Below are 12,719 nucleotides of genomic sequence, written 5' to 3' on the forward strand. Positions count from 1 at the left end.
AACGCGTAGTTCTCTTCTATCCACCCGAAATCTAGCTTATGTTGCCGGTCGAGTGACATTTCTCAAAGAGTCTCATCCTTTCTCGAGCACAGTATCTGGGATAGAACCAGCAATTGCACCATGTCGACCGAGATCTCTGATGATTACCATCTGGAGCCCCCCCCGGATGAGGTGATACTTCCGCTGCCGCTGCCCCCGAGGCCTAACTTGTACAATGAGGTGGAATGGGGGCAGCATGTGAATCAGAACGATGCCCGCATTGCCTATCGCTTCTGGTTTCGCGCAGATGCGGCGATTCAGGGAGACCACAATACTGCAGGGGAAACGCCGTTTTTGCACCCAGCTGATGACGAGGAGAGGGCGGCGGACCCTATGCATGCCCTAGCACGGAACATTTACAATGACCTGATGCGACAGCATCTCGCGCCGATTAGCCCCAATGATCAGGGGACAGCGTGGACGAGTCACTCGTGGGGTTTCCATGACATCTTCCCAAAGGATGAGCAGTCCAGGGACGATGGCGACAACATCCGGTGGATATTCTTTGAAAACAAGTCAGCCCAGTCCATGAAGTCCGATCAACTCAAAGAGGCTCTGGCTGAAAGAGGCCTCGATCACAAGGGTACAGTGGCTGTACTGCGCCAGCGTCTGGAAACGTACCAGAAAAAAGGGCCGAAGTGCTACCGGGCCCTACGGCGCAGCGACCTCTCGCATTGGGGTGTTGAAAGAACAGACATCAGTCGCCTGTTCGCGATCAACATATCAGAGGATGAAACGGCACGCACAGTTGACCTGTACACTTGCGCCATCCTCCGAAGCCCATACAACCCTATATACTGGATGGGTCGAGCTTATTGCCACTACCGACATGCCATGTTTGACCTTGCCATTGGGGACGCTTATCGAGCCCGGATCCTACTTGAGGTGTTAGTCAATCCCATGAGGCGAAACGTCCAACCCGGCCTTTACACTCTGATCTGGCATGCCATTGAGCAGCACATCGAGGCCGGCGGAGTGCAAGACGAGATTCGCTGGCTGCGCCGTAGCAATGGAATCAACTATTTTATTCCAACCATGCGAAAGGCACTTCAAAACATTATCTGTCTCAGTCTCATGGCTCTCCAAGGGTGGGATGATCACTCGCACTTCGAGCAGGACCTTCTGGACAGAATTATCATGAATGACCGCGATACGCTACCGTTCAAACGGCGCCCTAAGGTTTTCGATAAGATCAAAAACTCTCCGACGTGCAATTGGAAGCTGGAAAACGACTGGGGCCGCAACTACCTGTACCACGAGCGACGTAGTGGGTGGAGTCGTGGAGACAGACCTTATCCCTATGAAGCAGATGATATAGTGAGATTGCCCAAGATTGGCGAAGGGGAAGGCTTCGCGGAAAAGGCCGACGAGTTCTTCGTCACCAGGAATGCCAGTCTCCCCTGGAAGAAGTGTAAGATCGAGATGGAAAGAGAGCAAAGGTATATGATGTTGGCGACCAAAGACATCGCCAAAGAGGAACTCATCTGGGTCGAAATGCCTTCAGCCCGGGGTCACCTGGCCACCAAAAGACCGCCACTCCCCGAAGACCATGTCCCTGAAAGAAAACTCGACTGTGATAACTGCCGAAGAGCGATCACTCGCCAAGAGCGGCGTAGACAGCGAGATGAGCTCAGCCGGGAGAGAAGGGCCAATGCGAGAAACAAAACCACCAGAGAAGCATGCGTCTGTATCGACAGTGACCCAATTACTATATTCTGCCCTGCTCGAGGCGAAGAGGGCGACGAAACCTGCGCCGAGAACGCCCGGAGACGATACCACTTCAATACATGTGGGAAGGATTGGGAATGGCTCCACGATGCCATGCGACCTGTCATCTACAGCTGGAAAGATAAAACAAAGTGGCTTTCGCATTCCAACGAGATGCATGGCACCGCGTTAAGCCTCCTGCTCCGGGAAGTCTTCGATATAACCCTTCTCAGACGGAAGACCAACCCGACTCTTCATGCACACGAGATCGACGAGCTCCTCGCCCTCGAAGGCCGCGCGGACTGGGGCAACCAGAGCTTCCCCTTTACATTCGCCGCCAACATCCAGGTCCCCATTGACATCCTGATGACCTTGGGCGTCGACATATTCCGGGACCTCAGTTTCGATACCTGGGTGATCCAGCTGGTGCTACAAAAACTCCTGGTGAACGCCGTACCTTGGGATCAGGGCCTGCGCGTCAAGATTAACCGAGCCGACAAAATCAAGAAGTCCTGGGCTTTCCCCAAAGCTAGTCAACAAGAGGATTGGCCCGATGAGAACTACGAGACATATGACCCCACCTGTCGGTTTTTGTACCTGTTTCCGGGATTCAGCTTCTTCGATCATGGGTGTAAGGACAACGGCAATGCGCGATGGGGATATGACACGGAGATCCCCAATCGATTGCTCGTATGGGCAACTAAGCCGATCAAGGCCGGGGAGGAGATCCGCATTTCGTATATCTCCGATCAAGATAAAGACGAGAGAGATGGTGTTCTACAGCGTGTGCTGGGTAAGCTATGTAGCTGTCCTGGGCCAACCCATGGCGTACCCCATGGTCCTGAGTCACCCCACCCCCATCCTCCTACAGAGGAATGACGAGCGCAGATTGAGACTTCTGGGGGCCTAAGGAGCGCAGGGTGGGACTGTCCAGGGAGCTGCTCAGTGAGCGCGAGTCGGACATATCGGCCAAGAGCTTTTAATAGCAGGCCATGCTCAAATTATGGCCACCATAAGGTATGAAGTGGTCTCCTCGTGTATCTATCTCAGCTTGGTTGGACTCCCCGGTGCCGCTCCCTGTCTTTGGCTTGCTACCGCACTGTTGCCCATCGTGTTTGGCTGTATTTGTTCTGTTATAGGCTGTGTCGTTATCTGTTCCTTCTCATCTGGTGTAAGTGTGCAAACTTGAATAGGCACGAAGTACTCCGTACACAAGTATGAATCAACAAACACCACGCAAAGGCGAGCATACTTTTGGGTCAAAACGAAATTCCATTATATGCACACACAAGAAGAAAAACCAAGCCAAACACAAAAGTGAAACCCAATCATATAAAATACAGTGTTTATCTTTGGAAAGCCGTAAAACAACAACCCAGGGAAGAAAGAACTAGTTTATCCAGATCATCACAGGCCGATGGGTGTGAGGACGGGGCCGAAAAGGAAAAGCCAGCATGAAACTTTACATACACATACATAAATCGCTCCGTATGACAAGACATGTAAGTGGTAAGTAGTATCTCAAGGGAGCGATGAATACTGATCGTCTCAAGCTCCCCTCCCTGCTAATCGTTCACTGAATAATGTTTAGACCTGAGCAGGCACTGTGAGACGTCTTCCCAGCTTCTCGAGCTCGCCGATCACACCGCCACCAGCCAGAGTCCACTTCTCGTTGACCCATTCTTCACTAACCTGCTGTCTCAGAAGACCGCTGCGCGCGAAGTACTCCATGAAGCCCCGGGCTTCTTCGCGAGAGACACCGGCAATGGTCTGAAGCTCCAGGGTTCCCTCCGTGGGAATAGAGGACTTAGGGGAATCAAACGCAGCAAGCACACGCTGGTCAGGATTACTGAAGGCGGTGGGCATGGGATAGTCCGGGCTGGAAGGATCCACGCGGTTTTGGCGAGCGGCCACCCGCTTGAGGGCAACATCAAGACTGTAGACACCAGGGTTGTTGGAGGCGGAGGTGGCGTAGAGCAGGACACCACCGTTGGGCAGAGCGGACTGCTGGTTCTTGCCGGGCTTCAGCAGAGAGAGGAAGTGCTGGACGAAAACAAGGTCATGAGCGTGAATGAGCTCGTACTTGGCAGTGCGGTATTTAGTCTCCTTCATCCAGTGGGCCAAGCCGTCAACGGCGACGAGCATAGGAGGACGGGAGGCGAAGTCCTTCTCGAAGCCAGGGGCAGGGGATGTAGCCGTGAGTTCAGCCCACAAGGCCTGGAAGATGGGCCAGGCGGTGGCAGGGTCTTGAATACCGAGGTTGGCGAGAGCCTCGAGTGTCGTGTCGCGCTTCAAGGGGGATTTGAGGGCAGGATGTTCACGAGAGACCTTCAACTTAGAGAGGACTTTTTGATTGGCCGTCACAGTGCGGGACAAGAGAGCGGCGGTGGCCTGGTTTTGAACATATACGTTGGGGTTCTCATCCGAAAGGGGAGCGTAGCTAGTGTTGGCCAAAACCAAGTCCTGACCTAGATGCCTTTGGTTAGTGATTTGCGGCATGGTACGTCACGATGGGTCAAGCATACATTCAGGAACAGTCACAACAACCCATTCCTTGGTAAAGGCCATCGACATGGCCTGAAGGAGGTGGACTGTCTTTCCGGAGCCTCGGGCTCCAGTAACGATTCTCTTGACCACCTTGCCCTTGTCCTCAGGTTTATCAGAGATCCCATCAATCAACCGTCCAAGTTCGAGGGATTCACGTCTCGTCACGGTGCCGGGCCGGCGGAAGATAGACCAGCCTTGCTTGGGCTTGAAGGCCTGAACAGCTCTCAATTGATCCAGCATGGGTACGGGCAAGCCAAGGATGGATCCACGAAGCCGAGAGTCCACCATGTTGTCTGCAGAGATATCCTGCATGTCTGCAACTTCGAGGGCATTAGGGTTGCTGAGGACAATGCGTTTCCGGAGCGCTCTCCGCTCTCCGATGGCAGGAGGGCGCACTCTGTCAGTGACCTTTCTCTTCTTCATTTTAAACGTCGTCGATGCCCGATGCTTGGGACCCGATTGTTGACCAGGTGCTTTCTTCTTCGGAGGCAATGCCAAAAGTGGACTCGACGTGTGGAACGCCGCGACTCGCTGCGCTGTCAAGGTTGGCGGAAGCATGGGCCGGGGGGACGCTGTTGGGAGCCGCGTCAGGCAACTCCAGCAGAATGAGGATACCATTGCGAGTGGGTTGGCGCACTGGCACCGTGGCCAGTGTCTAAGTGGTCAGTGGAGGAGTGCGGTGGTGAAAGAAGGAACGGAGGTTGCGCCGGAGACTCGCCGCAACGGCAATGGGAGTGGAATTGGGAATTTGGAGGCATATTTTCGAACCTCGACACTAAGGAACTTCCTCTAAGCGCCCCTTTTGGGATTAGTGCAATAGCAGCCTGTTTATGGCAGGCGGTGTAGAATAGCAGCAGCGGACCCCGTTTCACCGCCCGTCGTTTTTTTTCCTTTTAATTTTTTTTCCCCTGCGCTATCGCTAGTCCAGCACGCTTGGACGTCCAGATACTGTCCTTTCTTCTCAATCTTGATTCGAGTGTGAATTCATTTACGAGCGGCCGAGTCGTCACTGAATCATTACCAATGGCGACCACTGCTACCCAGGCAGCTTCTGCCACCAAGTCGAAGCCGGAAAGACTGTAAGTCAGATCTATAAATGCGCCCGGAACGTGACAAAATCAACATCCAGTACATGTGCTGACTAGTCCTTCGCCTCAGTCCTATCACTGTCTCCAAGCCCACTCCGTACACTTTCGATCTCGGTCACTTGCTTGTCAATGATCCCAATCCCCTCGAATTCTCCCGCTCCGAGCCGCTGGAAACTACCTTGAAGGCCACCGCCCGCGACGGCACACAGTCTCTCCTCAACCAGCTCTTGACGACCTGTCCCATCACCTCTTCACAACAGGGTGTGCTTCTCAGCCTTCCCGCGCCCGCCACTGTTCTTCCCCGTCACAAGCCCCTGCCGACGCCTAAGCCGCCGACCAAGTGGGAGTTGTTTGCACGCAAGAAGGGTATTGGCAAATTCAGCAGCAAGCCTGGTGCGGCTTTGGCGGACAAGGAGCGCCGCAAGAAGCTCGTGTACGATGAGGAGAAGGGCGAATGGGTGCCTCGCTGGGGCTACAAGGGAAAGAACAAGAACGAGGATGATTGGTTGGTGGAGGTGAACGAGAAGGATTGGAAGAAGGAGGAAGAAGCCGCTGCCAAGGGAAGCTCTATCCGTGGTATCTCGCGCGCCGAACGCAAGGACAGGATACGACGCAATGAGAGGAAGATGCGGTCGAATGAGCGCAAGTCGAGAAAGTCTGGCGGCGGTTAAGTCAGTTAGGGATGACAAAGTGCGTTTTGAGAAGCCGTGGTTGTGTTGTTGGAGATAATCCCTCATTTGCATCATTTAACGGGGGCTTTCCTTATAAGGCGTTCGGTCGGAGTCGCTGGTCTGCTGGTCTTGAATGTCAACTTGCCTACGTATGCACATTATCATTAGTAGGCCCAGAAAAGCAATATTACATTTACGCTTTGGTAGTATTCAAGTACCATCTAAGTCATTTGAAGTTTCATTGAAGGCCCACATATCACAAGACAGCTTTTCATAAGAGGTCATTCAATTTAACTTGCAGCCGCCCGCCGATGTGGTCTATATTACAGCAATAGATCAAAGCAACACAAATCCTCAAGATGCAACGAGGAATAATACAGAGAAAAAGTCAGAAAAGAAGGCAAAACTGCCAAAGTTAGGTCAAAAAGCATTCGATGGAGCTGTAATGGGGAATCCATGTAGGGCAAACCGGGAAATAGAAAGATACATGCATGCCAAACTGTAATATAGATGTCACCAAGGCTAAAAGCAAGATGATGGAAAAGGTGACCCAACGATACTCCAAACTCTGTACAAAAGAGCAATAAGACTGTATAATCATGACCGACTCCAAAAGCGCCAGGCATGCAGTATGACATAGGCTCAAGATGAATGAGATGGCGAAAAAAAGACAAACAAACTGCACGTTGGAAGGACAAGGCAAGACTATAGAGAGGCATATGCTGGAAATCATGTATGTATCGACGTTGAAAGCGAGATTGGTGAAGATTAGACGCCTAGATCCGAAGTATATAGCCTTAGTCATAATGCAGTACCTGCGGAACCAGTCCGAGAGACAGCACATGATGCCTTATTGGCAGATTTGAGATGCTTCAAAAGCAGAGAGAGAAAGTGCGACTTCTGGCGCAGCCTAGTCGGTCAAGCAATCAAAGTGTAGGAGAGAATTTTCGCCTCTTCATCCTAAACTTCAGAAGATGTGTTGTTCATATTTGAATGGGAGAAAGAGGGGGACCGAGTTCGGGAAGCTGGGAAACGCTCCTAGTATGCGCAGTTTCGATATTCTTCGGCCTATGTTTGCGGACCTTGGGCGTCTCCGGATGTGGCGGTTCTTCCTCAAATGCAGGCTGGCTGCTCCCAGAGGACACGGCCCTTTCATCACTGATTGATGAGTGTTGGATCTGGTAGGACATCCCGTCATGGGGGGAAGGAGAATTTTCCTTCTCATCCATGTCCTTCTCAAGCTGCAGGTACTCCTTCTCTGTCCAGCAACCTTGCCAGCAGTTTTTCCAATCGCAAACAAGGAAATGGAAACAGAAAGCATCGATTTTCATACAAGGCTGGAAGCAGATGCACAGATTTCGATAGTCCATCTTATTTTGCTCCACGTAGGAATGGAGCAGGTTGAGGTGACATGTTATGGCGAAGAGAAGATAATAGTTGTATGGCGGCAGTTTGGAGAGCTCGTCCTTCAGCAATTGCGGGGCTGTTGTTGCACCCTCACATTTCTCGGCAATCATGGCCTGAGTCTCCTTGGGAAACAGTTCATCGGGAAGTTCACGGAGCCAAGCCTTGAACATTGACCCAATCGTGTTGATGTCGTACAGGTTCGGTTCATCAAAGAGGTTGATATCGTATTCTGTTCAATGAGTTAGCATCCAAGCAGACCGCAAAAGTAGCCTAAGTGCGCATACCAGTGTCAAATCTTCGTTGCCAGTGTTTCACTTCCTTACCGCTACCCGGCACACGATATAGCCCTTCCTCCTCGCAGCCCTTGAAATTGAGGTAACTGAGCTCACGTTAGCAGCTGGGATCATCAAAGGACACTTCCAGACTCACTCAATGCAGCGATAGGGCAAAGCGGGCATCCAGAATTCCGTCTTATCCCGACAGTCTTCGAGCCTTTTCGCTATCCGAGTCCGACGCGCTTGCTGTATTAAGGGCAGATTGATCACGGAGCAGACATAGTTGTCGTCGTTAAACAGCTCGCGCTCATTAGTGCTGCCGCTGCGAGTGATTTTCCCGAAGAACCCTTTCCCAGCTTTGCCAATGCGATCTGCCGCACCACTGGAGGACTGTTTCAGATTATTGAAAAGTGTAGCCGATGCGCCGGAGACCTGACTCAGCGACGCCGACGGAACTATGGATGCGCCATAATTCTTATTACTACGGACAGAGCCGTTATGATATTCCGCAGGTCGGTCGGAGGTGAAACTGCGTGCTGTGGGATTGCCGGCAGTCCTTATACCACGATCATGACGTGATGCTTTGGGGGGCTCGTGAGCCTCCCGCTTGCTGCACTCCTCCAACCTCATGAGACTAGTGGACGGTCGTCTGTTCGCTATCCTGTTCATAGAAGACTCGTCCAGCCTGATCGAACGGGAACGAGAGAGTAGATTTGCAAAGCGCGGTTTATTCTTTCGAGCTGCACTGGCCGCTTCCGCCTCCGCAAGGATTTTTTTCGCGTCTGTCGGCTGTGAAATCTTCTCCTCTGGGTAATTACCACCTAAGGATAGATTTGTCAGATACACTCATAAAAGCTAAGCGCAATGGATTTGTACACACGTTCTTGTTGAGCTGCGCGCTCAATGGTGCCCGGCAGGTCAGGGGTCGATTCGTATTGCTTTGTTGAGATCTGTGTTTTGCGATCCCTAGAGCTGCCACGGCTCTTCGGGTTGGTCCCTGAATCGCCAGAACCGTCTGACCTCTGAGCCCTATGCGACACCTTGGGCGCCTTGAGATTGGCGAAGAAGGAACGGGATGGATCCCGGGAATGCTTGGGAGAATCCCTCGGAGAAGGAGGATACTGAGGAATGGCTGTTAGGCCTGGGGTAGCGGGTTCCGCAGTAGCAGGACCGGTAGAGGTAGGGCTGCTGTGGTTGTTGTGGTTGTTGGAATCTTGTGTGACAGGTCTTATTGTTGCCCCCTTGAAAAATGGCGAACTTGATAAAGACTTGGGAGAATGGGGTGTCAGGGGACTCGGTCCGTCGGAGCTTTGGGCGCCGGGAGTCAGTGGAGACGAGATCTTCGCATTTCCCTGCAGGGTGGAAGGGCTAAGATCTAAATTGGGAACAGTGGACTGCCTCGACGGCATTTTAGTCGTTTGTCACGAGCTAGATGCGTGCTCGAGTGAGGGGTATCGAGTATAATCTATCGATCGATTTTTGAAAAGAATTCACCAAACGTTGATGGGAAGGCGACGTCTCGAGGAAGAAAACGACCTAACTGCAAGATAGCTATGTCAGCAATTTTATCTGACCCCAGGAGATGGGATCTATTTGAGGCGCCAACCCACTGATCGCAAGCGGGATTCCAGGACTCGCTTACTTGTTTGGGTAGCGCTAACCACCGTCCGGCGATATAAACATAAGTCTCCTTGCTTTTCCCTCTTCACAAATGAGCGGTATTGATGGTTCGGGTGTATAGACTGGGTAGGCTGAGGTTGTTGCGTTGAAAGGATCGGAAGGGAACCAGCCTTCGCCAATCTCTCCTATATTATTGAGCTAGCTGAAAACACGGGGGTAAGCCGAGATGGTGCTTTGAAGTCAGATTGAGCAATTGGAACTAAAATGGAATTGCATGGTCGTTAGTGGAACCGAGGATAGGAGAAGCTTTGTTCAAAGAATAATGCTGAAAGAGATAGAGAACGGTGTCATTGTCACCGAGAAGCGATAGATGCGGCGATTCGACAAAGCAACCGCGTTCCCACCGGGGATAAGATGCGCAGCAGGGAGGACAAGATGAAGACATAAAGAGAGAAGCAACATTGACCAGCAGGACAAACCACGCGAAGGGGTGGAAAGAAAGTTGCCTGTCACCACACGTACCTAGCTATGTCGCCCCTCATATTAGACGCTGATACCCCTCCAATTATCCTCTTCTCCCCTGCAACTATAATGGTCGGGGACCCGATCCACACTGCTGCACTTGAGAGGAACCCGTGGTGGCCGCTGAGGAAAATCCACGCTCGCCTAAGACCGTTGTTTTTGTGTGTGTCTGAGCGGTGCTGAAGAGGGCGGTGGGTGTACCAAGGGGAACCCGGGCGAGCGAACAAGAACTGAAACCACCGGCGAGGATGGGTTGAAGAATTGGCAAAGAGAAGTCGGGGAAGGAAACAAAGACTAGCTTGTGCGATGAGTAATTCCGAAGACGCTGTGTTTTGAGGCAGATCAAAGAGACACAAGAAGTGAGTGATTCCCGCACGGTGCTGTAGGTGCTCGGACTCGAGTGTCGCAGCGACGACACATTCCTTGACAGCGTTATGCAAGCGCGGATGTGTGTCAGGCTAAGAAGCCTCCGTCTTTTAAGGGGGGGGGATGGGGGGGAAATCAGCAGTGGAGATGGCGTTGCAAGGCTCCAAAATAGTTACTGCGTGGCTTCAGAGTGCTTATGGATTTATGGAAAGCCTATCTGGTTAGTGCACAGACGGACGCTTTGGGGCCGGTCAAAGGAAGACGAATAGTAGTCGGCCCGTCGTACTGATAAAACAAAACAATAAATAGAAAAAGAATTCAAGGCACGGAATAAGAAGACGGTATAAAAATACTAATCGGAAGAACAAATAAGGCCGGGCTATTATGCTTTTGTCGCTCGAGCTTTTACTGTCAGAACACTTGTTCCTGGCTAATGCGATGGGATGAGATGGCGATAAAACCAAGCCTTAGCAGATTAGATCTTAACCAAAGAACGAGTGTCAGTTGAGCCAGGAACTGGAAAAGAGCTGGTGGTCCGAAAAGTTGGGAGGGAGAGATTGATTATGGAAAAGGAAAAGAACTCGTGGCTGGGGGAGGGGAGGGGGGGTGGAAACGGGAGGATGACGTTGGTCCACCACGTACGAGTACTACTAAATATTCCAATTTCTACAACCACAATTGATAGCCATTCTTTTCTTCTCTCCATCATTGACTAGACAAGTACATATACTGTCATGTGCACATAGTAAATCCTCAATATGCTAGTCTACTAGTACTAGCATGGTGAACATAACAACAGCAAGAATAATAATAGTCATTGTTGGTATTCCGTACTTAATTGCCGAATAAAGCATTGCCGATTCTATCCCCGGCCTAAGTCGATCAAACGTTTTCTCTCAGGTGCACGGTCTATCGGTCTGATAGTACTGGAATTGAACAATAATGTGTGTGTGCGTGCATCGACAGTATAGGAGAGGTACTCCGTTGTACTCCGTTACCTACACCGTTGTACGGGGCTACAGCCTCCATCCCACCGAATAGGGACTGGATTTCACACCGAAAGATCGGGGCGGGAACGGTGAGTGGCTGCCATGATCGGGACTGGAAGGTACTAGCTTGGTCCACGGTGCCTTGGGCCAGCGGGATGATGCAGAGACTCCCCATTAAACCTAACCAACCACCAGCTGCTGCTTAACAGGGTGTTCCCACCGCCCGGGAGGCAAATCAAATACACGGCCTCCTCGGAAAATCACAGAAGAAGAAAAAAAAAAAAAAAAAAAAAAAAAAAAAACTTAAGCCTGGAGCCTGGAGCCTGTACCTGAAAACGCATGGCCTCCCCTCCCAAGCGGCACTTTAATTCTTTGACGAGCACAGTGCACACTATAATTACATACACTTCAAACCATAGTACAGTACGGAGTACTTACTGTACAAAACTGTCTAAGCTAACTAGGTGAAAATTCCCAGATATGCTTCTCAGATCTGATGCTGCATGATCCACTTTGTTGTATACCATTGCTCATCTGAGGATGTCCAACTGGTCTCTGCGTAGGCTCAGGGAACCCTGTTGCCAACCCACCACAACTATTTGTCTCAATAATTTCTCTTCTATTCTTTGTTCTAAGGACTCGTTACCATGGTTCAAGTCATACACTATGATACAACTAGTGGGGTGATGGGAAACCAGCGATACATAGAGAAGGCATGCAACCAGCAAGCGAACCATGGGAGAGACGGTTCTATCCTGCCCCGCTTGTTGCAGGTACCAAGTCACTTTCGCATCCGATTCAATTGCAACAATGGAAGAAACATGGAAATGATACGCCTCTGGAAGATGGAATACAAGTACTTAATTTACCATGATCATCCCTGCGGTAAGCATTGACTACGCTGACATTAGCACTCCACAGGACCTACACGTAAATGGGGATGTGTTGCGGATACCCTCACTACCTGCAAATAAGTACAAGACAACTTACTGTACGGTACAGTACACGTGGGAGACGCCTGCGGCTGTGCACCCATGCGAAGATAGTAGTACTATAGATGTTCCCGTACATCTATCTAGGTTACCGAGCAGTTGAAGAAATCAGTAGATACTACGGAGACATGAGTAGATTACTTCGTAGGTCAACCCCACTTATATAGCACCTCTTGATCAATGGCTGCAAATAACTATTTGTCATAGTAATGATAGCGGTAAGGCAGCACCATCAAGGTATATTCACCGCAACCGATGTACAGGAATACAGGAGATACACTTATACGCAGATACTTTTGAGAGGGACAAAACATATGTGTGTGGATCAACTATAGCACATCTCAGCAAGTGTAGTTGATAGCAATAAAGTGGTCACTCTAATGCTTGTCTTTTGCATGCGCATGAAGAGGCGAGAGCCAGTGGGAAAAGCAGGGACCCAGGGGCAACTGCCATTTGGCTCTCAGGGGTTTCACACGGTCACACACCGCCGTCCCAC

The 12,719-nt window shown here is 50.9% G+C and overlaps 5 protein-coding genes across 5 annotated transcripts; 2 read left to right on the forward strand and 3 right to left on the reverse strand.

Annotated features, from left to right (window-relative positions):
• Positions 1 to 120: 120 nt before the first annotated feature.
• On the forward strand, positions 121 to 2,967 carry BO86DRAFT_452741 (uncharacterized protein; the record flags this gene model as incomplete). The annotated part of the gene is made up of 4 exons (XM_025676947.1): positions 121 to 2,539; positions 2,736 to 2,763; positions 2,886 to 2,917; positions 2,963 to 2,967. The coding sequence occupies 4 exons, from the start codon at positions 121 to 123 to the stop codon at positions 2,965 to 2,967; spliced, it is 2,484 nt and encodes an 827-aa protein (XP_025533022.1).
• Positions 2,968 to 2,972: 5 nt separating this feature from the next.
• On the reverse strand, positions 2,973 to 5,047 carry BO86DRAFT_406002 (mitochondrial 37S ribosomal protein mS29). Its single transcript, XM_025674142.1, has 2 exons — positions 4,272 to 5,047; positions 2,973 to 4,214 (listed from the first exon to the last, which is right to left on the reverse strand). The coding sequence occupies exons 1-2, from the start codon at positions 4,909 to 4,911 to the stop codon at positions 3,334 to 3,336; spliced, it is 1,521 nt and encodes a 506-aa protein (XP_025533023.1). The 5' UTR covers positions 4,912 to 5,047; the 3' UTR covers positions 2,973 to 3,333.
• Positions 5,048 to 5,210: 163 nt separating this feature from the next.
• BO86DRAFT_352427 (ribosome biogenesis protein RRS1) lies at positions 5,211 to 6,250 on the forward strand. The gene is made up of 2 exons (XM_025669478.1): positions 5,211 to 5,372; positions 5,452 to 6,250. The coding sequence occupies exons 1-2, from the start codon at positions 5,317 to 5,319 to the stop codon at positions 6,050 to 6,052; spliced, it is 657 nt and encodes a 218-aa protein (XP_025533024.1). The 5' UTR covers positions 5,211 to 5,316; the 3' UTR covers positions 6,053 to 6,250.
• Positions 6,215 to 6,903, reverse strand: BO86DRAFT_78789 (uncharacterized protein). The gene has a single exon (XM_025677679.1). The coding sequence runs from the start codon at positions 6,769 to 6,771 to the stop codon at positions 6,376 to 6,378; it is 396 nt and encodes a 131-aa protein (XP_025533025.1). The 5' UTR covers positions 6,772 to 6,903; the 3' UTR covers positions 6,215 to 6,375.
• Positions 6,904 to 9,432, reverse strand: BO86DRAFT_78796 (putative Rho GTPase activator (Bem2)). The gene is made up of 5 exons (XM_025677680.1): positions 9,377 to 9,432; positions 8,615 to 9,274; positions 7,889 to 8,555; positions 7,744 to 7,838; positions 6,904 to 7,688 (listed from the first exon to the last, which is right to left on the reverse strand). The coding sequence occupies exons 2-5, from the start codon at positions 9,141 to 9,143 to the stop codon at positions 7,036 to 7,038; spliced, it is 1,944 nt and encodes a 647-aa protein (XP_025533026.1). The 5' UTR covers positions 9,144 to 9,274; positions 9,377 to 9,432; the 3' UTR covers positions 6,904 to 7,035.
• Between the last annotated feature and the right edge of the window lie 3,287 nt (positions 9,433 to 12,719).

The sequence above is a fragment of the Aspergillus japonicus genome, assembly GCF_003184785.1.
Source record: "Aspergillus japonicus CBS 114.51 unplaced genomic scaffold BO86scaffold_2, whole genome shotgun sequence".
Classification (NCBI taxonomy): domain Eukaryota; kingdom Fungi; phylum Ascomycota; class Eurotiomycetes; order Eurotiales; family Aspergillaceae; genus Aspergillus; species Aspergillus japonicus.

Bases quoted from the DNA above. Each gene is read 5' to 3' on its own strand.
- BO86DRAFT_78796 (XM_025677680.1), bottom strand. From the start codon at position 9,143: ATGCCGTCGAGGCAGTCCACTGTTCCCAATTTAGATCTTAGCCCTTCC. The intron at 8,556-8,614 runs GTGTGTACAAAT...ATCTATCCTTAG, and splicing joins GCGCGCAGCTCAACAAGAAC to GTGGTAATTACCCAGAGGAG. The intron at 7,839-7,888 runs GTGAGTCTGGAA...ACGTGAGCTCAG, and splicing joins TTGCCCTATCGCTGCATTGA to TTACCTCAATTTCAAGGGCT.
- BO86DRAFT_352427 (XM_025669478.1), top strand. From the start codon at position 5,317: ATGGCGACCACTGCTACCCAGGCAGCTTCTGCCACCAAGTCGAAGCCG. The intron at 5,373-5,451 runs GTAAGTCAGATC...CCTTCGCCTCAG, and splicing joins AAGTCGAAGCCGGAAAGACT to TCCTATCACTGTCTCCAAGC.
- BO86DRAFT_406002 (XM_025674142.1), bottom strand. From the start codon at position 4,911: ATGGTATCCTCATTCTGCTGGAGTTGCCTGACGCGGCTCCCAACAGCG. The intron at 4,215-4,271 runs GTATGCTTGACC...AAAGGCATCTAG, and splicing joins TGTTGTGACTGTTCCTGAAT to GTCAGGACTTGGTTTTGGCC.
- BO86DRAFT_78789 (XM_025677679.1), bottom strand. From the start codon at position 6,771: ATGCCTCTCTATAGTCTTGCCTTGTCCTTCCAACGTGCAGTTTGTTTG.